Here is a 22508-nt window from a genome sequence, read left to right on the forward strand (position 1 = left end):
CCAGGAAACAGGCATGACAGGACGGCCTGCTGCAGAGAAGCTGCCCTGTCGGAAACTGGCCACAAATTCCTACATACACTCGCCTCTCAAAATGTCTAGCAGATTGATTAAATCAAAATATGGTCAATTGGATTATTTCTCAGGGTTAGGGTCCTTTTGGGGGGGGGGATGTTAGACATTCATGGTGCCCAGAGGATTAATCTAATTACTTTGATGAACTGTAACTTTTCATTTAGCATCATCGTCCGGTCAAATTATTAACTTGACTAACGCTTTCATTCCGATCAGCCTCAGCTGTGCTAATTAGCAAATTTTAACATGCTAACATGGTGAACATGGTTAACATTATACCTCACCCTACATTATACATTAACAGTCATCGTAAGTCTATTAAGATAAGGACACATAAGGCTGCCATATAATTTAACAGCAATACACATCATAGATCTCACAAACACCTAGATAAAAAGTAGTTTTACAATAAATTACTCAGGATAAATATTAGAAATAATAATAATAAATACTCTGAATTGTGAAATACTCAAAATAGAAGATAAAACACTCAAGAATCTCATCTAATATCTATAATATATGTAATCTGTTGCTTGCACTAGATTTGAATAACCCATCAGAATAAAATTTGGTCATCAGCTCTGAGTGTTGTGATATTGCTGTTAACCCAAGGTGACAAATCACTTTCCTCTCTCCTGATGTTTTATAAGGTGTCACTTATAAAACTGCGCTTCACGTGTTTATCATAAGTGTCACCTGTTGGACTCTGAGTGATGAGTGTGAGCGCCTTGCCGGCATCTGTACAAGCAGAATCATAAAAGATGAGGTTCAGGTGTGGAGGTACAGAGAGGCCTGAAGCCTCATTTAGTTATAATTTAACCAACCGGCGACGCCAACGTTACCACACTGTCCTCCTATTGCCCTTAAGTGCAAAGCCATCTGGTCTCTCCATCTTTTACTGTCTCTTTCGTTCTGTTTCTCTCTCTCTCTCCGTCTCTTCTTCCAGTTAACAGTTCATTCCTGAGATGTCCTCGTTTCAACCCACAGTTGGTGTCAAGATGCAGCTTCTGTCCTCGTATGGACGTCCAACTCAGACATATGGTCTCTCTTCTTTTGCTTTCTCTCATATTTTCCTATTAACAGTTTATTCAAACGCCACATTAACGAATTGGAATTAAGCATAACATGGATGTTGGATGGATGTGTGACATTGCTGGCCAAACATCGAATCCTCACGCATTTCTACATTAAACTGCTGATCTCTGGAAATTTTCTGATGGCTGGAAAAACTCCCCCAACACTGAAAATTCAGAAAGTCAAATGTAAAGACTGATGACTCACTGTTGTGTCCTGTCACATAGTTGGTGGAGCACTGCAAAAAAATGTAAATGTGGCTGTATGATAATCTGAAGTTGAGGCATTGGTCAAACTGTCAGTAAATGCATGTATTTATTGCACCTTATCTGCAGCCTTGCTTGTGTTAAAGCATATCCAGTCTACATGGCTGTGCAGCTGTTTTGTTTAAGAGCCTGACGTGGTAATTCACTCGCTTTTGTAAGATTCAGTCAAAACAAATGAGTCATATTTAATCTCACTGCTGTCTAGAGCTTGACGTCTCTGAGTTTTTCTGAGGTTAAATGCAGCAACAGTTTGGGTTCTGCCCTGCTCAAATTGCACATTATTATGACAGCATAGTACACTCCCATATACCCCTGTTAGACCAGACCACAAGTGACCTACTTTAATGCTGTTCAAACATCTCAAGTGCAACTCCGTTTGGTTTCGCACTTTGAGAAAACTAAACACATTCCTCCCGCTGCGCTGTAATCCTTCTCAGGTTACCTCTGATAAACGTGCTGTTCCATATCTGGTATCAGGCTGGAGTCCAGATAAACCTTTTTGCACATGCAGTTTAGGGATAATCTCTCCTTCAAAAGTTTGTATGAAATACCTAACAAAAGTCTGGTTTCTTGCACAGATGTGCAGATGAGTTTTAATTTCTTATATGAAAAATTACAGCAGTATGTGTTGCCTTATCTTCCTGTCCATCACAGATCTTGTTTTTTGATTGTTATTTGAATGTCAATAGAGACATGAAACTTCCAATCTTAATCACAGGGATTCAAAAAAAGTCTGCGTTGTCCTCTCTGTTTGAGTCAGTATGTTCCAGCGTGTCTCTGGATGATTCAGAGCAATTTTAACAAAGCAACTCTTTAAAGTAAAAAACTCCCTCCTTCTGTGAAATGATTCACTAGTACACTTGGTGACATAACAGGAAGAAATGGCTCTTTATCGTGCATCTGTGATTCAGTCTGTACTGAAAATAGCACTTATTATCGTGTCGATGTTGATTTTTTCAACACACTGAAAATAGTCTCACACCTACTGTACCCACACAGATCTATACTCTTCTCAATTGTAGGAGTGTAGATACTAACACAAAAACTAGCATATGTGACTATCAGATTTGAGTTTTTTGCAGATTCATAATGGGCTTTAGCAATCGCTCAATATGCTACTGTAGGCCTCTGAAAATTGAGGTGATGTTGAATGTTTTCCTTAGATAATGCAGAAGAACATATTTCTGTCATTGTATGCTGTGCGACTGAATAAAATTTCCCCGAGGCAAACAACCAGACTGAATATTACTGAAAGTGAATTATTTTTTAAAAATCACAGATTTCTGTGCCTTCAGCATCATCATTAGGCACCACACATGCTCACACCGTCTCCAGGGGACCTCCTCCAGGGAGCCCTCAAACCTGCCTCCTGTTCCTCATGTTGCCAGGACAACAGACAGCGAGCTAGCAGCACATGAATCAGTGTCGCATAGCAACAGATTGGCTTTAGAATCCAGTTCTGACCAATCAGGAGGCAGGTGCTTGTAGAGGAATCCCTGTTGTCTCCACTCTAATGTGCGGGAGGAGAGAGGGGGGCGGGGCCACGTGCTGTGTGGTACACAAAGCATCCTTCAGTGTGGAGTTTGATGGCTCGCACAACAAGTCATCTGTGGTTTGTTTTCTGACCATCTTTACTACCTATAGAACACAAAAAATAGAAATAAAATTGCCATTTGTCACTTAATTAACTCACCAAAAAATGCTCTCTAACATCGACTAAGCACAAATGAATCTCCAAATGATTACGAATTGTATGTAATGTGTAACAATGGAATAGTTTTCTGAATATTAACTAGAAGCTTCTGAGTTTCTTTGTATGAACTATCAAAGTACTGAGACAGTATTTAAATGACATCCTCATAAACATGTAACTTGTGTTTCAGTGTGGTTTGAAATCATGCCAAAGATTGTCAGTGCATAATCTGAATCTCTCAACTCTTAAAAACATGTCTTCGGTATTAAAGGGTTCCTCAATTAAAGTCTAACCATCCACTGAAGATATAAGGCCAATTTCTCAATATAGCTTTTAAAGCATATTCCAGATTTTTTTGTATTTTACTTAAAAGCTACATGATTGAAATGTGCATCTAAAACACCAATATTTACCACTTTATCTCTGAAGTGTTCCTTAATAGCGTTGGTTTGAAGTATGCACATGTGATGTGACCATAACATGAATTATTATTGAGTTATTGAGGTAAATTTTTCTTTCTATTTTTTAGTGAGATGACACAAAACAAGGGATACAAGACAAGACAGAACGTAATACAATAGAAGACATAACACAACAAGACAAAACATGCAGTTAGGACGTACAGCGGTAATGGCAGAAAAGAAAGAAATGGTTTCCTGTGTGTGTGTGTAGGCGTAGAGGAGCAATCGGGGGGGGGGGGGGGGGGGGGGGGGCTATAAGCGCAAAGAGAAAAAATAAAGAAATTAATAATAATTATGATAATAATAATAGCAACAAGTAAATAAATAAATAAAAACAAATAAATAAACAAATAGGAAGAGGAACAGAAAGGGAAAAAGAAAGGAAAGAAAAAGAGAAATTTTATAATTACAAAGGTAAGTGCTGACTATCTTACATGTTCTGCTTCTTTTGACGCCATACAAAGATTAGGTTACAGGAACTGAGCATAACTTACAGAAATTAGGGGAGTCAACATTCTTTCACTTTTTCAAGAAGGGCTCTTTCCCACGCTATCTCATAAACTTTAGATGTTTTCAACAGAAAATATCTGCAACAGTAAGCATTTTTTTTAAATGTTTTTTTCCTGCTGTGATTTCTGACATTTTTTATACTTAAAAACAGGGCAGAGTAGGATATTTCCATGTTTCTATGTCCGTGTCCAGTTCCGTTGATCTGATATTAACAGAACAACCAAAAAAGGCAACGAAAAGAAGAGCGGAAAGAAAGGAAGGCCGAGGGGTTCATTTACAGGTTTTCCATTCTCTCTACTCACTGTGTCCTTTCACCCAGATGTCAGCTTCCAGTGTTGGCGGGGAGGATCCACTGGCTGACAGCGTTTTACACAAGTTCAAATGACTTCACAAGGCATTCTGGGTATCTGTGTCACATTGGCATCTCTGATACAAACACCCTCACCATACAAAAGTATGTAATAAACAATAAGTGTTGAAGAGGTAATTTAGAGCCCAGCATTGTTACATTTATGGCAACAATAATCTGTAAGATCCATTTCGGCTCTGCATTCCATCAAAACAAAAAATGTAAACCAGTTGACAAATGCACGGGAGGGATTTCACAACACTAAAGTATTCCTCTTTTTGTTACATGTGACGCAGGTTTTTGTTTCGTTTTTTCCTTTTGCTGTCCTCCAAAATATATGAAATGATAAAGCTGGATATGACTGGTATGGTAACAGCTATCGGTAAAGATCACTGTACTCCAGTGCAGGCAGTATACCGTATACTAAATACAATTTCGGTAAAGTTTACCTGTAAATCTTTATAATATACAATATAACATAACAAGAGGAGGCATAAGAGGTATCAGCTAAGCCTTCACCCCCTCTATATACAGTGTATTATCTATATTTATGCATTAACATTTTAGCAAAATCTTTGCAAAGATGTGCATCTGTTGCCTCTATTAACTATTAGTGCAAGTTTAGAAGAAATAAACGTGTTTACTTTTACATAACTTCAAAACAATTTGAAACAATGTTAATGAATGAACATTTCAAGGCCTCATGCTGTTCGTCTTGGCAATTTATAAATGAATACCGCAACAAGATTAGATTAGAAGTTATGTGTCGATTATGGTCAAACTGATTCCGAAAGTGTAACTAACATAATCAAATTTTTCATTTTGAGTGGAAATACTTCATGTGGAAGTGACTCTCTTGTCTACATGACCCTGCTCACAGCTGCCTGTCAGAGCTCAGGGGCTGTTATTGAAATATAGCCCCTGGCTGGTAAATTTAACCCTGTTGGGGCAACTCCCCCCCTTTCTGAGTCCGCTCCTGGAGTTCCTGAGTAGGGGGGAGTTGGCTGGACACGGGAGGTGTGCATGTGGAGGCCCAGATAGGGCCAGCATAACCTTTCCTCCAGATTCCCTAACTAAGTTGAGGCGGACTGCCCCACTTATATCACAAACAGGCTGCTGTACTTAGGCCCGGGCTGCCTGTCATGCCTGTGTGCTAACTCGTTTTCCCTGTAGCTCCTCCTTCTTCCCCTCTCTTCTTGCTAACTGCTGGCATCGAAGCTGCTCCGCCACACCTCCAAAGCCCTCATTGCACCCTGAGGTCATGCTTATGTGAGTCATACCGAGGCACAGGTCTTCGTTAGCAGCCAGGCACTGCTAGTGCCCGGCCCACACACCTGCTACACTCCCTTCTGCTGCGGGCACAAACAAAAAGCAATTTAAGAGTGACATTAGGTAATGTGTGGCCATAAAAGGTTTGTTTATTTATAAGCAGGAGATGCAGAAACAGTATGAACTAATATGGCTGATGCACATGAATCTAATGATATGAATGTGCCTACTATTATTTTTAACCAAAGCATCTTGATTATATTCAATAATTCATGCTTTCAAAAGCATCTAATTGCCGCCCTTTTCATATCATGGCTTCCAGAAGTTTGTTGGGACTCGTGACACATTTTCCCCTTGTGCAAATACAGTTGGGTGGTGATATAACTTCATATATAGGTCAAGACTAACTTGAATTCCCATTAATGTATTTGTGGAAATGATCTCACAGAAATGAACAGACACTATGTTACAGGAAAAGTGACCTTCCATATATGAATATTTCAATAAAGTGTTAATTATATTTTCAATATCAGAGGATAAAATTATTTGCTTTGCAACCAAGTTAGCAGTTCATCTGCAGACTTGAATGCCTATGAGACACAAACACACACACAGACAAAACAAATGTCAAGATCATGACCAAGATTGGGGTAAATATCAATGACATTGTTGCCTAATTAATTTCCTAATGTAGAGTTTAATTGTTGACCTCTCCTGAAGTTCTTTGTTGTGAAACCACAAAAAATAACAGATGTTAAAATAACTTGCTTATAAATTGCTTTGGAAGAGACGATTATAAATTGATACACTGATATGGTGGTAACATGCATAAAACTGAGCATTTTACTCACTTTGTAGATTAATGACTTTGTGTTTGTGTTATGGGATGTTAAATGACGACAGTTAAGCATTTGTCTATCTGTTTTTTCTAGGAGAAAGCTGCACAACCAGTTCCAAAAAAACAAGTCAGAAACCCGCGCTTCATCTGGCACTTATGTTGCATTCACGTGTTGTGGGAGAGGTGATATATTTGACTTTCCTGCACGTCTCATCGCTCTCAGTTACACAATGCAGCTTGGCCTATATTTACAATCGCTGGTCAAGTAAAGCAAATAATACATCCATATCTAATAGCATTAAAAAACCCCACAATGAATTGTTTATGGGGTGTAATAATCTAGCCAACCACAACTTTCACTTTAAGTATTTCAAAGTGTGAGCTAAAAACTTCAAAGAATCCTACAGTAACAACAAAAGACTTTTATTTGTCCTTTTATTTCAACATGTACACATATAATACAGTAATAAATGTATTGTAGTAATTTGTTTCAAAAACATACATGATCAATTTGTGACCCACATTTGTGGATCCACAAAACCTCCTTGCAGAATGAAACTCTCAGCAGACTAGTTTGTACAGCAGAAACACTGCAAAAAAAGTAAATCTTCAGCACAGCACCGCAAGCCATTTATGTCCAATATTGTGCATCTTCTGATGGTGTAAAGGAAAAGACCTTTGGGTTTGTTTTACTATGTAATATTTTAACGTATAATTACACTTAGTCTATCAAAATCAAAATAAATATGTTGCTATATATTCATTTTGATTAGAATGTTTTTGAGCAAATAATTATGTTTATATAATAAGTTCTGATTTTGGTTCACTTGTACACTACTTCTAGTGGTGGAATCTAACAAAATATATTTACTCAAATACTCTACTAAAGTACAATTTTAATGTGCTTTGAGGTACTTGAGTTTTTCAATTTCACTAAACTTCATAGAGACATACTGTACTTTTATTTCACTCCATTAATGTGCGAACCATACTTTGCGGATTCAGATTTTACATACAAAACATGATTAGTTTATTAAATTAAATGATACATTGTTAGTGAACTACCCAACAGCATATAAAGTATTTGCTTCACCTCCACCAGCTGCACCATGAAAATGCCATACTTACACAGTAATGCAACAGTAATATTAATCCAATATTATTATATATAGTCACACTGAGAGGGGTTATTCTGCATAATAAGTACTTTGGATACTTTAAGTACATCATGTTTTACAATACTTATGTATTTTTACTTAAGTACATTTTTGAATTCAGGATTTTTACTTGTAATTGAGTATTTTTATATTGCGATATAGCTAGTTTTATTTAAGTAAATGACCTGAATGAATCTTTTACAGCACCAAACATGTTACACATATAATCAGATATGAGCGTGCGATAATAATAACAATTTTGTACTGCACTTTTCATTCATAGTGGATCTGAAAGAGCTACAGCATTAAAAACATACAACTCACAACATAAAGAAAATAATAAGAGTTAAGATGAAAAAGCCCTCCTGAATAGAAAAGTTTTTATGCCTTCTTTAAAAGAGCCTAGGGTCTGTGCTGCCCTCAGATGTTCTAATATTAACCAGATTGTTGTAACAATAAACAACAACAAATAAACTATGTTATTGTTGGGGTCTAGCTATTATACAGTTGGAAATGCCTCTACTATTTTATAGTTTCTAAATATATTCATCATGGACAAATAATCTAAGACACAATAAAGCAAATTCTGAGGAGTCTTTTTTCTAATATGCAGAAAAATAATTTTTAAAAATCCATAAAAATTTGCAACAATACAGTAGGTTCTCTTTTACTGTGAAGATAATATTTGGTTTGTGTTTTCCCCAGAAACTATACTAGAAACTCTTCAGAATCATCAAAATACACAATGTGTCTATATATATATATATATATATTTATTTCAATTATAATGCGCATGATTGCGTTTACACAATAACTTTCATTAATTGTAAACGCTTAAAAAATGTTTCATTGAACCGTTAAGTCGCTTTCACCAGGTTATTCCCACAGCCCGTGAACGCAGCATAGACTGGATCGACCTTTTGCCTAGTTTAGCGGACGACAGTTCATCGGGTTTACTTGACACTGCTGACTCTAACGGCCACGCCCACCAACGGCCACGCACCCTATTTCCTCCAACCGCCCTGCGAGCACGCACTGTTCACGCGCCTTCTGCCCTCTTATTGGCTGAAGCTCCTCACACACTTGATTGTGATTGGCTGAGTGTTGCCACCCGCCGGTGCTTGTTGTGAGTTTTGTTTTTCTTTTTTTTTTCTCCTCCTCCTCATGTTTTACACACACAGCTGAGAGAAAAGGGAGCCAGTCAGAGAAAAAAAACGACCACTGGACAGGCAGCAGCACTGGCAACCGCCGTCTCTTTGTTCTATACTGGCTTTGACAACAAAAAAAAGTGATATTTAAATATTTTGTTCCTCCATGCCATCGCGAAAATTTATAGAGATGGACTCACACGGGGTAAGAAAAATGTTTAAATACTTGTTTCAGTTTAGCGCTGTATTGATTTTTGTGTTTTCTCTTCAGTCCGCTAGCATCCAGTTGTTTACTGACTGATTTGAGATGTCAGTTAATCAAGCTATGTCACCAGCTAAATTCAACATACTGTATATCAAATTGTATCTATTTTTTAAATTATTATTATTTTGTCAGCGTCCCAGTGGTGCAAAACAAATTATATTAAATTATAATGTAAACACAATTTTTAAAAACTCATTTATTTACATTAAGCATTGTATGAGTCATGCCTTTGTGTGATAATTTAACATTTTAATGTAATTTAAACATATACGGAAGCTTGGCAGTGTCGACAAACTGTTTCATCTGAGAATCAGTCAGCTCCTGTAATATGCTTTGCTTACTGGAAAAAAAATATTTTAAATATTGTTTTTTAAGAAAACAAAGTTGTAATGTACTGTATAAGCTTACTTCCTGATGCAAACCCGCTTTATGGGGATTTCACATGGCTCATCTCGGCAGCACGTCACACTTTGGTCTATATTTGGCAATGGGAGGTGTCTTGGCGCTGAGCCAGAGGCAGTCCATGCTGGGCTGGGGTGTAGTCACCAACACCCCCCCCCCCCCCCCTCCCCTATTGGCAGCATCTTGCGGTTTGGCCCGGGAAGTTTAGATACAGGAATAGTGACGGAGCAGATGATAACTATTAGAATAGAAATTTTTTCTTTTGTCTGCGAATGTGTCATGATCAAATCTGAGTTACAGCGCACGGTGTATCATACAGCTGAAATTACCCAGTGATGTGGCACTACTGAAGTATTTATGTTTATGTCATTGTTCCTTTCAGACAGAGTACACAGACCACTGTGGGTCCCACGCAAAGAGAAGGAGGCATGACAGCGAGCAGTCAGTCTCCAGCGGAACCAGCAGCTGTTCCTCCGCTCTGGAGTACACAGACCTGGAGGCGGCTGAAGCGCTGGTGTGTATGAGCTCCTGGGGCCAGGGCCACTTCCTTGCAGGCAACAGACCGAGCCCTTGCAAGCCCAGACCCCTCACCCCGGCTTCGGACTCTTGTGACTCCCTCCTGCCGCCAGAACTCCCAGAACCCCCAAAAGACTTTGTATCCCTCTCCTCCTTGGTAAGAGATGTTTATTTCAGACAGATTTCTGCCTCTTGCTATTAATAATTTCAGCTGTGAGGAGGCACTGAAATGAAAAAGGGTGATGTTTGATGAGTAAACATATTCTAGCCAAGGTTTGTATTGAACCCCTTGGCCTTTTTAATGTGAATGTCTAAAGATAACTGAGGTTTATGACAAGAGGAGTCTGGGGCAGGTGAAAAAACCTTGATACAGTAAGGTGGTTTGACCTTCAGACAGAGTTCCTCCTCTCAGATGCAGGGTCATAAAAATCTCAGTTTATAGCTTAGAGTGATCATTATTCTTCTGTACCTGCTTGCCACCTGGGATACTTATCTCTGCAAACAGCAGCCCCTGTAAAATTAGACAAGAACATCCATTACCTCTGTTGATTTTGGTATTATGGATGGAATAGAGCACACTGTTTCATTTTTTTGTCTCTCCCTTCTCTTTCTAGTGTATGACTCCGCCTCACAGCCCCAGCTTTGTTGAGACTTCAACATCCAGCTCAGCGCTCCAGTCAACCTCCGGCCCGTCTGTGTCCACGCAACGCTGTGGGCTCCATCATCCTGGGCTGGCACCCATTGCTGAAAAGACCCCCTCCCTCCCCCCTCCGTCACAGCCCTGCAGAGCCATGGCGACGAGCGTCATCCGCCACACCGCAGACAACACCCCCTGCCAACACCACATTCCATTGGCCCCCAATCCACAGAAAAATAGAGACACGGTAATGGCTGCAACAGTCTGCCAGCAGCAACAGCAGCAGCAGCAGCAGCAGCAGCAGCAGCAGCAGCAGCAGCAACAACGTATTACAAAGACTGAGCTCATAACCACACCTCCATCTCCTCTTGCTCCTCTTACACCCACATTGTCCACATCAAAAACAGAGCAGCAGGTCAGTCCCTCAAAACCTTGTTTGGACAATGTCCCCATGCCTGCTCCTGTCAACACCCAACTTCAACACAGCCCACCCACTCCCCCTGCTCCCGCTACCCTATCCCCACCTCCAGTCACCAGCCCCCAAATCATCTGCCAGATGTTCCCTGTCAGCAGCCAATCAGGTATAATCTCAGCCTTCATCCCCAGTGCGGTTCAGGCTTCCAGTCCTGGAATTCGGACCACCACCACTCCCATCCTCCCCCAGCCCGCCTCAGCCAACACCGCCTCTGTCCAGCAGTCCCTGATTGTGGGCTCAGCGGTGCCCCAGGGTACGGTGATGCTGGTTCTCCCTCAGTCCTCCGTCTCTCAGGCCCCTCACTGCCCTCAGACTGTCATGACCCTGGGCAACACCAAGCTGCTACCTCTGGCTCCTGCCCCCGTGTACGTGCCAGCGGGGCCCAGCGGCAGCACCACAGCCACAAAGATGGACTTTTCCCGCAGGAGAAACTATGTCTGCAACTTCCCAGGCTGCAGGAAGACATACTTCAAGAGCTCACACCTCAAGGCTCATCTTCGGACACACACAGGTGAGCGTTTTACAGAGTGGTGTTTGTGCACTCATGAGGATGTGGAAATAAATGTGACTACCACAAATGAGTGTTGCATCCTGTTTGTAAAACATTCTTTCCTTGACCTTGTTATCCATGATGGGAAGAGAGTGAGCTCATTGTTGTATCTCAGACAACACACTAGGACGTACAAGATTTTTATGACTGCATCGTGACTCATTCGCTGACTCCCTGTTTTTTTTCTCCTTTAGGTGAGAAGCCCTTCAGTTGTAGCTGGGAAGGTTGTGATAAGCGGTTCGCCCGCTCCGACGAGCTCTCCCGTCACCGACGAACACACACCGGTGAGAAGAAATTTGTGTGCCCCGTGTGTGACCGGCGCTTCATGCGCAGCGACCACCTCACCAAGCATGCACGGCGCCACATGACCACAAAGAAAATTCCCTCCTGGCAGGCTGATGTTCGGAGCCTGAACAAAATGGCTGCTGGCAAAACACCTCCTTCAAAACCTGGCCTTGCCACAATAAGCATGCTGGTACCTGCAGGCTCTAAGTAGACAATAAACACTGCCATCCTACCCACTCCCAAGATACCACAGGGACGCTGGGAGCAGCCCAGCACGCAAGGCTGCTGCTATTTTACTCACGGGAATTAAAGAAAAACATGCACTGGACTCTATTTTCCTCTCTACTGCTCATGTGTACATTTTTTTGTTTACTTTTACATAATTGATAATATGTATGCACTCTTGCCAAAGCCTTTGTATGAAGTTTGTCTTATACATTTCATCTTCTCCACCCTTCCTTCATCTTTATTTGTCTTTGTTGTGTTAATACTGATATATATGTCTAAGTGAATGTATTGTTTGTTGTACTATGAGATGCATTTATTTGTCATATTTGGGAAAATGTTAACATGAAAAACTATGTAAATATGAATATTAATCCTCAATACTATGATTATACCTTGATTATATCTCCCTGTCTAACTTTTCATATTATTTAATACAAATTTGTAATTAAAATTAAGATTAAATGAGCCATTTTTGGTTCTTTCTGTCCACTTTTGCTCATGACCTTTCCAGTATCTAATGCTATGAAAAACAAGACGTAGGATGTAGATTTAGTCAGCAATCTTTCCCGGTTGTCTTACGCAGAAATGCAGTGAGTAGTACCTTCCCACATCCTGTGTGCGTCACACTGTGACTCCCTCCCCCACCACCGCCCTCTTTTGGTCAGCTGAAACTCACTCGTGTTCTTCCAAATGTGCTGACTAGCCTGTGGGTAGCTTCCTGCTGGCTGAATGAATTTTTGGTGTTATAAAAGCTCTGTTGGTGAGACCATCTGGGGACAGTGCGTCCTGTTCATTAGCTCAGAGCCAGAATGCTTGATGAGTCAGGACAGACAAAACAGACAGAGATTTGTTTTCCCTGTATTATGAGTTCATTAACAAGATCATTTAAGCTCATTCAGCTCTGTCACATGGGAATGAGGAGGAGAAGACGACGAGGCTGTGAGATTCTTGCATAATAGAATAGCAACAGCGGAGTTTCACTCATTCAAAGATCTCACATCTCTCTCCGCAGCCTGGTGTATGTTAGAAAACACCTGTTCTTGTGGTTAGCGGTTACAAATGAAAGGAGAAAGTTCGTGTTTATAAAATCTACCCTTTCCCCTAGAAATAACATGTAAGATGAGGAAGAAATTTAATTGGAGAAACTGCAGCGTTTTAGATTCAAGAGATTTATTGTCACATGCACAACAATACAGCAGATGACAACACTGAAGGCAGTTAAATTTACCTTCTTTCAGCTCTAGTTCCACTTAAAATATATGAGAAAGATTTTTAAAAATGACAGAAGAGGAGGATAAGAGAGAGACGAATTAAAATATATACAAATATACATTATATTGCACATTGGTACACAGGTGTGGTATTGCACATATTTATATAATAGTACATAATATTTATATAGGAAACAATAAACTATTTGGATGCTGACTGGTCATCTCTGAGGCTTCTATCTTCTGTCTTTCTCACACACTTAAAGCAGCAGTGGTCTCATACCCAGTAACAGCACACCTCTTCCAATCAGACAGGGAGAAATATGAACTGTTGGGGGTGCGACCAATCACGTCTCTTCCCTGCATACCCGCCCCTTTGCCTTACTGACCGACATACTGGCTGGCCGCGTGCCATCTGAGCTGTGGTCAACAGCGACACCTGCTGGTCGAGAGATGTCACTTCGCTGGTGATATTTCAAAAAGAATGTGTTTTAAAATATGTGTAAAAAAAAAAAAATGAGTGAAAGATAAACAGTGGATTTGTGTGGCTTTAGGCTGGGATTATTGAGGCTCCTTTCCCTTTTTTTCCTCCTCAGTTTAGCTTGTTGTGAGTTCTCTTGTGTTTTTCACTTGCTCCTTGAACATGTATTGTTGTTTTCAGTATATGAGCTCAAAGTTTGACAAAAATCCCACTTCTTAAAAAAGTACAGGTTAATGCCATTTGTTTGTTGTTGTTGATTAATTGAGGGGTTTTAGTGTATGAATCAACGGGGTTATTAATGAGTTGTTAATGTCAAAAGGTCTATTGTATTTATTCAAAGTCCATTACATGACCCCGAACAGAATACCTTAAGTTGTTGTAAATTTGACATTTAAAGGTAATTGTCTTTATAAACATTAATTAAATGCACAATTTTACATGTAGTTGTACGTTTTAGCACACAGAGACCCTTAAAGCTTAAAATGATAAATGTGATTTTGAGATAAAACTAGTTTTTAGGTAAAAAAAAAAAAAAAATTATTGGCATAAACGAACAGCATGGCAGGAGTGGGCCCTGTTTGCAGCATGTAGTGGGACACAGTGACTTCTGGAAACATTGAGCTCTTTAACTATTGCACTTTTTTGGTAGTTAAACCTATGACGCTAAATGACATGAAAACACATTTGGTTTTCTTTCTCTCTTCCTTTCAAACCAAATCAACGACTGAAATCTATCACTTATATAGACATTCAGGCTCTTTGTAACGATGCTCCAAGTTGAGCTCAGGTGCTTCCTGTTTGCTCTGATAACATTAAGACGTCTTAACATAATTCAGAAAGCCACCTGTGTGTGTATGTGGGGTCCCACAATCCACATCGCCAAAAGTACATTTGAGAAATTATTAGATCAAATCTATTAATAAAATACGTAACACCATTAGTTAATACTTTTTGAAGCCACTGTAGTGTGTGTTCACCCTCCACGCTATGATTTTATTTTTGTTAAGCTTATTTCTTTTTCGAGTAAATTGATAGTTTATTCTTAATTTTCTAATTTATTGTTGAAATTAATGTATTAATTAAAAGCTGTCGGAACTGAACTGTAAAAGAAACATATTTCTCGGGGAAGTGTTTCCTTGTTGCACCAATGACTCTCGTGTTGCTATGGTTACAGGAACACAACTGGGAACGTTAGTTTGCTGCCGTTTGGCGTTAGTGGTCGACCAACAGGAGATAAAACACACATTAATGTACATAAAACAAAACTAAAACAGTATTTTTCGGTATTTTTGGCGAGGACAGCTTGTGACAATTAATGTCTGTTAATTTAAACTTCGCGGCTGAACAATTTTTGGGCATTTAATTCACGGAAATTCACGAAAACATCATGGACGTGGGAGAAAAACTTAAAGAACTTAAGATGACAGCGGATGAAATCAGCAGATTCACTGATGCCTTTAAAGATGAGAAATTCAGGGAAATGCTGCGCGACTACGCACAAGAAATATCAGACCCTGCGAATAAGAAAAAATATGAAGAGGAGATCAAACTTCTGGAGCAGGAGAGAGGAAACAACATCGAGTTTATCCACCCGGAACCATTCAGGGCTCTCAGGACAAGTGTGAACGGCAAGCAGAAGTGCTACATCAACATCTGCGCCAATGAAAAAGTCGGTAAACCTGAATGTAAGTGGGGGGTGTCTGAGGAAGGCCGCAGAGGACAGTGCTGGTCCCTGCCTCACAGTCTGCACCCCGGGAGACAAGACACAGACCCAAAGGGAAACAAAATCATGATCTATGATGTTATTTTCCACCCTGACACCCTTCACATAGCAAGGAGAAACACCAGATTCATGGATATGGTGGATAGCACAGCCATTCAGGGGATCCAGGATGCTTTCAAGGTGACTCTGGACAAAAGCAACGTGAGAGAGATGAGCACCAAATATAAAGGCACACCTCAGGCTTGTGTCATGCGAAAACCCATACCTGGGTATAAAGCCAGGGTACCCTCAGAGCAGCCTGACCCTCTTGCCTTCCCATACCCGGATGAAAAAAAACCTACCACATCCCCAGCAACAAACAACAGCAAACCTATCCAGCCTCAGAAACCCAAAGAGCCCACCAAGCCAGACTATACAGTAAAATATAGATCATTCATCGATCTGCAGGACTTCAGATGTTCCAGAGACTCAGCCAGGAGCCCCAGGCCTAAAGCGATTGTGGTCACCATCTACGTGCCGCTTCTGAAGTCAGTAACAGATGCCAACCTTGAAGTAAAAGAGAAAAACCTGCTTCTGGAGTCCAAGACACCCGCCTACAGACTGGAGCTGCCCTTAGCCTACCCTGTGGATGAGGATAAAGGAGAGGCCAAGTTCAACAGACAGAGAGGACAGCTGACAGTCACACTGCCCGTTCTTCCTTCTGATGAGGCATTTGAGTTCGCAGTAGGGACCGCTCAGGCTGTTAGTGATGACGATGAGAGGCAGGAGGAGAAGGTGGAGGAGGAGGAGGAGAAGGAAGGTAACAATGGTGAGGAGGAGGAAAGAGAGGTGGAAGAGAAGCAGCAAAATAGAGAAGTGGAGAAAAGTGAAGAAGAGGACAATAAATATGAGATGGAAGAGGAGGAGACATGGAAGCAGCAGATGGAAGTTGAGAAAAGTGATGAGATTTATGAAAGCAGAGTGGAGGAGGAGGAGGAGGAGAAATTGAAAGAGCAGAAAACTGAGAAAAGGGAAGCCAAAGAGAGAAAAGAAACTGGGAAACAGAAACAGCAGGATGAGCTACATGAAGATAGAACGTTACATAACAGAGCAGCACTAAAAAAGGATTATTGCGGAACAAGTTCTCAGTGTGATACGAGTGAAAAGCACCAACAAACAATACAAAAAGAAGAAAAGACAACAGAGACTGTAGATGGAAACTTGAAGGTGAGTCATTTTGACAGATCCTGAGGTTGAAGACATTGTGCTCAAACTAAGCTTCTGTAAACTGTTTTTTCTTCTGTGCTAGGTGGAAATCCATGCCGCATCAAACCAGGAATCCCATACTGATGTTGTTTCTTCCAAACCTGCGACGACCAACACTTCAAGCCCAAACAGCGTGGAGGACTGCTGCGTTCCTGAGCGGGCCGAAGAGTCCAGCAAAGCGCCTGCACTGGATGAAGAGAACAAGTCAAGACTAGGAGGCAACAGGGTCACCCGCTTCTCCGAAGAACACACTCTGGGCTCAGAGGAGACAATTGAAGATGACCTGCCAACAGAGCAGATCATCCAAAACCCAGAGCCTGATAAGAAGCCGCCGCCTGTCTTATTAAGGGAAATTGATCAAGATGGAAATGAGACGGTCATCAGTGATCACTCCACATCGGCTGACTTCACCTTCCAAAACTCCCTCCTGTATGAGCTGGACTGAGCAGATTTTGAAAGTCGTATCAGTCAAAACTTCAGCAGTGTCTCATATTAAAAGGACGTTCATATTTTCACTACTTGTGACTCTTCTTCAGTCACTTTAATTCAGACACATTACAAAAAAACTCCACTCATAGCAATTTATTTCAAAGTCCTGGAATAAACTACTTAGGACAAGACAGTGAGTATTTTTATTTTATTGAATTTTCCACATATATTTCATACATTTTTTTAATATCATATAAAAAAAATTTGTGGGTCATTAGCACAGTAAAAACCAACTCCTTTTAGCCAACGCTCATGGACCCAGAGGCACTGTGTTCAGGCATTAAAGAAACTCAGATGTGTCTAATTTCTTTATTCCCTTGCCTAATAGAAGTAGGTCAGTAGGGGAGACAGGAAGAGCAGAAAAAAAGACGTGAGACTTACCGGCAGCACAGGCAAACCGTCACTTTGTGTCAGTGTAGCGGTCCATTATTATTACATTTTGTCACTGCCACTCTGTTACAGATGGAGCAGGTACAAAGGTACGCTTGTCTCCCCAATGTTTGATATGTGAGATGTGCATTATAAGTCAAATGTAAGTGTAAAACAGGTAGCTTGGAGTGCTTTTAAAAACAAAGCTTAAAAAAAAGAGAGTTAATACTGTCCTTTTATTTTGAAGGCGTTGCCACCAAAAATTGTACCTCTGCGCTATTCACTACTGCTGTTCCTCTCGTCTCCTCAGATACTCTCCTATGGTATTTCACAAATTGCAAAAACTATTGCAGTATCACAGCAATATCCAGCTGTCCGTGTCTTTGCTGTCAAACGAAGAAAAAAAAAAGTTTGTTCCTCCCTCATCTGATTCCTCTCTGGAGTGAGTTGTCCAAGAATTCCGAGTAGCAGGAGAGGGAACAGAAGTGCTGCTGCACCGGAGCATCTGTGCCTCCCATGTTGTCCACCAGGACCACTGTGTGGGACACTTGGTGAAGGTTCATGCTCACTGCCGTCTTGATGTAGAAACTGATGCACGCACGGCCACAGTCGCAGTTCTTGGCTACTTCAAGGTCCCGACACAAGTGGGCGGGGATGAGGTGAGGTCCGTACGGTATTCTGTAATGTAAATCAGAAAGAATAAGCAAAGTTGTGGCTAAGAAGAAAACAAAAGTATGACATACAGAAGGTGTTGAATTCTAACCTGAGGTTTGCCACAGCTCTGGAAGCTAGTTCTTGAAGTGGAAGGGGGAACGTGAGCTGCATTGTGTGGTCCAGAGGGTTGGATTGGATAAACGGGTTTCCAAACAAGTCCAAGTTCTCCAGACTCAGCTTGCGGAAGTCACCAGGCAGCACGGCCAGCTGGTTATGTGCTGCCGACAGGAACCTCAGCTTGGAGAGGCGGCCGATGTGGAACGGCAGACAAACCAGCTCGTTGTCGTCTAGTTTGAGGTTCACCAGTTCTCTGAGCTGGCAAAACTGAGCAGGAAGGGACTGCAGTCGATTCTGGCTCAGGTCCAGAAGCTGGAGGGTCCGCTGCAGGGTGGACAGACAAAGGGCTTCGCTGAAGGCCTCCAGGTGGTTGTTGTGGAGGATGAGCTCAGACAAGCAGCTGAGGTCGCCGATGGTGGCGGGGAGTTTTTTGATGTGGTTGTTACTGAGGTCTAGCTTGCGAAGAGCTGCGAAAACAAAAGAAACAAGAGCACAACTGAACGGAGAACTCTTTTAGTCCCTTGTATGTGGATCCTACATTTCCCATAATGCAATTCACCAAGGTTATTCTCTCAAACTTTAAAACAGAATGTAAAATAAAGCACTACCAAACTCTAAGAATATTTGGCAAAGAATAAATTGACACTACAGACAAAAACCGCACTGCATTTGTGTACCTTTGAGGGACAGCATTCGCATGTCCACACGAGACAGTTTGCAGTAGGAGACCTGCAGCTGCTCCAGGGAGTAGGGGAAGTTGGAGGTGAGCGGGTAGTCCTTCTTGGAGACGATAGTGAGTTTCTTCTTGGGTTGCTCTACATCTCTGGCGCGGACAGGAGTGAGCGTGGAGAGGGGGAGGCTGCTCGTGTCACTTCCTCTGTCGGCCAGACGAGCGGCCGAGAGGAAGTTCTTTAAGCTATTTGCATCAGCCTATAAATAAATAAATAAAATTATGTATTACATCTATAGTCACAGCATATCAATAAACAGAGAAAGCGGCCTCAGAGCGTCTTCTGAGGTGCTCCTTCTGTGTGACCAGATTTCTTGAATTATCTAACCTAAATTCACTGGCCTAAAATATCATGACACACTTCCTTTGAAAGAACATGATGAACTTTATGCTGTAGAGAATAAAAATGAATGTGTGACTCAGAATGGAAACTACTGGGGTTGGACACAATATCATGAACACCTCCATATGTATAATGCAGTACAGTCGAAAATCATAGATCTGTTCATTTAAATTTAGTCATTTATGACAGTATACGTTTGTGGCCAAGCAGGTCAGCAGGACTCAGTTATGGATTTTGTGTTTTCCCTGCTTACTCGCTGTCACAATGTCAGTTAGTTTGTGTATGTGAGAGTGTGTTTCTGTCAATGTGACAGGTTGAACTATGTTAGAATCTAGGTAAAAGGTCACCGCCGCTTCAAAACAACCAGGAGGGCTCAGCAGCCGCTGGAAACAATGCGGCTGCTATGGCATCTGTCCAGGCATCCCCTGCAGTCAAAACACACGTATGTGTGTCTGTCTAGTTGATAAATGAGTGAGTGGACAGTTTGACTGTTGTGTTGTTTTCTCACATGCTAAAATCTTATTTAAAAAGAGTTAACGTTTGTACCGTTTGTGAATCATCTGTGACAACACTTCCAAGGAAATGAGAATGAAGTTGCTTCATCATAAACCTGAAAATCTTGTTCTGGGCCAAAAACAGAGTCCTTGCATACAAACATCCTTCATATTGAGACTGTAATTACATCAGGCTGGCTGGATGTCATACCTTGCTCAAACAGATGTCAACAGCTGGTTCCCTTAATCTCACGGTGGCCTTGCCTTCTTCCACAAACCACGTGAAGAACTTCTCTATGTTGTCTTTTAGCTGCAAGACAGAGTTGGCACATGTCAGTAGTGGAAAAATCCATTTCACAACATCAGGGCACATCATCATTCACAGCAGAGTGAATCACTGTCTCAACAAGTTTAGACAGGAACAGTGAAGAAATTCAAACCTTTTTGTTTACATCTGGTTTTGAAATCTATGAGCTTTTAAAATCAGAAGTAGGGGCACCTGAAGGCAGCATTTGAACCCATGAAAACAACATCTATGGTTTCCAATCTGGGTCTATCTGGGAAAGATGATGATGAATAATTTAAGAAGTAGATTCAAGTGACTCCTGTGATTGAGCTCATTGAAAAGTAAGAATACAGTCAATAAAAGTTGATAAAAATGTTTTGAAAAGTTTTTGTTAATGCTGCTTTTATACAGTTAATTCAACAATACGGTTGAATACGCACAGTTTTCATGACTTAACTGTACTTAACTCATGTAATGATTATTACAATATAAAAATAATAACAAAAATAGAAGGCTTGTCTCGCCAAAAATGCATGCTGGGATAGTCTTCAGTCACCCTGCCACCTAAAACATAAGCAGACCCTCAAAATGACAAAAGTTTACAGACATGAGATTAGTAAATGTAAAGGGACCAGCGATTTAATACACTATATAGAAAGACAGATGCACCTGCATGTTTTGTGAACTATATTTCACATTATTATTAATATGGCGCTATTGTTTATTTACTTGTAAGGCATCCTCCTATTGCATCTGTGTATCCTGGGCAGTTTATGATGACGTGCCTTGTTTTCAGACATTGACCAGGCCTTGAATGCTAACTTATTTGGAAGGATGGACAACACGTCTCTGAACTACATCTGGATCGAAACAACTTAATAAAATATATATAACAAATATAACTTGCAATTAGCCTAATTTGGAAGAAAACAACAACAAACTGAGGACACACGCCCTTTAAGTTATGAATGAATGAACAGCTTCGAGCTTTGAACAGCACACCTTGTACTTGGAGCCCGCTCTGTCTTTAGCTGTGCAGATCATCATGTATATGCTGCTGCGTTGACTCGTCTTGTCCAAATGCTTCCCGATGGAAAGCACCGCTCTCGCCCCTTTCCCTCGACTCTTCATCCCGAACGTGGGCAGCATACGATTTACGACCTCGACATCACACTGGAGCTTCATTTCAATCACTTAACTATTATAAAAAAGACTGACTCCACGGCCTCAGCGCCCAGTCAGAGTGAAGTGAAGGGTTTTTAAACGCATGCCAGAGGAAAACTTCCGCGGAATGAAGCTGGTTAACTTGCTAGTGACACATCCCTGCTCGTCACGGATGTCAACAGCAGCTGGAACCGTGTCTGAACGGCCGCCGAGGACACTAAAGTCAGTCGTCAGTAAGGTATGTTAAGTCTTTCGTGTCCTGCCGCGGTTTGCTCGACGGTTTCTTGACAAATCGTGAAGGATCCTGGAGAGTTTTCGGATGACAGTTGGTCGGTGAGGCTACTGTTAGCATGATCCCGCGCGTGGGAAGTGACGTCACGTGGCGCCTGTTAACTCACCCCGGTCTCACGTTAGGTAAGAGACAGGCAGATAAACAGCTGCTGTGATGAAAGATACTCATTAAAACAACAGTCAGGAGCCCAATATGAACAGTTAAAGAGGTTTCCCTCACTGTAATCATTCCTCCTGTTTATACTGGCTGTTAAAAGATCCCCTTCAAATTGTGCTTTCAGTGTAAGTGATGGGGGCCAAAATCAACAGTGTCCACACAGTCATTTTGTGCAAAGATGCATTTAAAAGTTTATCTGAAGCTTATATAAGGCTTCAGCAGTCTGAGTTAGTCACAGCAAGTTGATATCTGCCACATTTACGGTCTTTTTAGCATCAAATTCCCTCTTTGTGTTTCCTTGGACAGTGTTTCCCTGTTACATAAAGCAAATTTGGCACAAAATCGACTGTAACGTTGAAAGATATCTACCAGATTTGACTGATTAGGATGGCTGAAGCTTCTTATAAGCTTCAGATAAACTTTTAAATACATTTTTGCACAGATGGAGGAGTGTGAATTTTGTCCCCCAATACTTACATTGTAAGTGCATTATAAAGGGATCTTCTGATGGTAAGTGTGAATAAAGTGTGAAGAATAATTACAGCAAGAAAAACCTATT

General features: G+C 41.0%; 3 protein-coding genes and 1 long non-coding RNA gene across 4 annotated transcripts; 2 read left to right on the forward strand and 2 right to left on the reverse strand.

Moving 5' to 3' along the window:
- Positions 1–2036: 2036 nt before the first annotated feature.
- Positions 2037–6693, reverse strand: LOC121881108. The gene is made up of 3 exons (XR_006091701.1): positions 6546–6693; positions 4379–5777; positions 2037–3050 (listed from the first exon to the last, which is right to left on the reverse strand). It is a non-coding gene; the product is annotated as an uncharacterized LOC121881108 (long non-coding RNA).
- A 2139-nt stretch (positions 6694–8832) lies between these two features.
- Positions 8833–12660, forward strand: klf11b (Kruppel-like factor 11b). The gene is made up of 4 exons (XM_042388314.1): positions 8833–9042; positions 9887–10177; positions 10635–11643; positions 11877–12660. The coding sequence occupies exons 1-4, from the start codon at positions 9004–9006 to the stop codon at positions 12176–12178; spliced, it is 1641 nt and encodes a 546-aa protein (XP_042244248.1). The 5' UTR covers positions 8833–9003; the 3' UTR covers positions 12179–12660.
- Positions 12661–15045: 2385 nt separating this feature from the next.
- On the forward strand, positions 15046–17373 carry dnaaf2 (dynein axonemal assembly factor 2). Its single transcript, XM_042389086.1, has 2 exons — positions 15046–16816; positions 16899–17373. The coding sequence occupies exons 1-2, from the start codon at positions 15275–15277 to the stop codon at positions 17298–17300; spliced, it is 1944 nt and encodes a 647-aa protein (XP_042245020.1). The 5' UTR covers positions 15046–15274; the 3' UTR covers positions 17301–17373.
- Positions 17374–17477: 104 nt separating this feature from the next.
- Positions 17478–21903, reverse strand: lrr1 (leucine rich repeat protein 1). Its single transcript, XM_042389087.1, has 5 exons — positions 21340–21903; positions 20263–20361; positions 19162–19414; positions 18477–18951; positions 17478–18391 (listed from the first exon to the last, which is right to left on the reverse strand). The coding sequence occupies exons 1-5, from the start codon at positions 21520–21522 to the stop codon at positions 18136–18138; spliced, it is 1266 nt and encodes a 421-aa protein (XP_042245021.1). The 5' UTR covers positions 21523–21903; the 3' UTR covers positions 17478–18135.
- Positions 21904–22508: the final 605 nt, after the last annotated feature.

The sequence above is a fragment of the Thunnus maccoyii genome, chromosome 16 (assembly GCF_910596095.1).
Source record: "Thunnus maccoyii chromosome 16, fThuMac1.1, whole genome shotgun sequence".
Lineage (NCBI taxonomy): Eukaryota > Metazoa > Chordata > Actinopteri > Scombriformes > Scombridae > Thunnus > Thunnus maccoyii.

What these genes read in the sequence shown, in the direction of transcription:
- lrr1 (XM_042389087.1), bottom strand. Translation starts at nt 21,522, where the DNA reads ATGAAGCTCCAGTGTGATGTCGAGGTCGTAAATCGTATGCTGCCCACG. An exon ending in GAGCGGGCTCCAAGTACAAG is followed by an intron (nt 20,362 to 21,339) that starts GTGTGCTGTTCA and finishes TCTGTCTTGCAG; the next exon opens with CTAAAAGACAACATAGAGAA. An exon ending in TTGACATCTGTTTGAGCAAG is followed by an intron (nt 19,415 to 20,262) that starts GTATGACATCCA and finishes ATTTATTTATAG; the next exon opens with GCTGATGCAAATAGCTTAAA.
- dnaaf2 (XM_042389086.1), top strand. Translation starts at nt 15,275, where the DNA reads ATGGACGTGGGAGAAAAACTTAAAGAACTTAAGATGACAGCGGATGAA. An exon ending in CTGTAGATGGAAACTTGAAG is followed by an intron (nt 16,817 to 16,898) that starts GTGAGTCATTTT and finishes CTTCTGTGCTAG; the next exon opens with GTGGAAATCCATGCCGCATC.
- klf11b (XM_042388314.1), top strand. Translation starts at nt 9,004, where the DNA reads ATGCCATCGCGAAAATTTATAGAGATGGACTCACACGGG. An exon ending in TAGAGATGGACTCACACGGG is followed by an intron (nt 9,043 to 9,886) that starts GTAAGAAAAATG and finishes TGTTCCTTTCAG; the next exon opens with ACAGAGTACACAGACCACTG. An exon ending in TTGTATCCCTCTCCTCCTTG is followed by an intron (nt 10,178 to 10,634) that starts GTAAGAGATGTT and finishes TTCTCTTTCTAG; the next exon opens with TGTATGACTCCGCCTCACAG.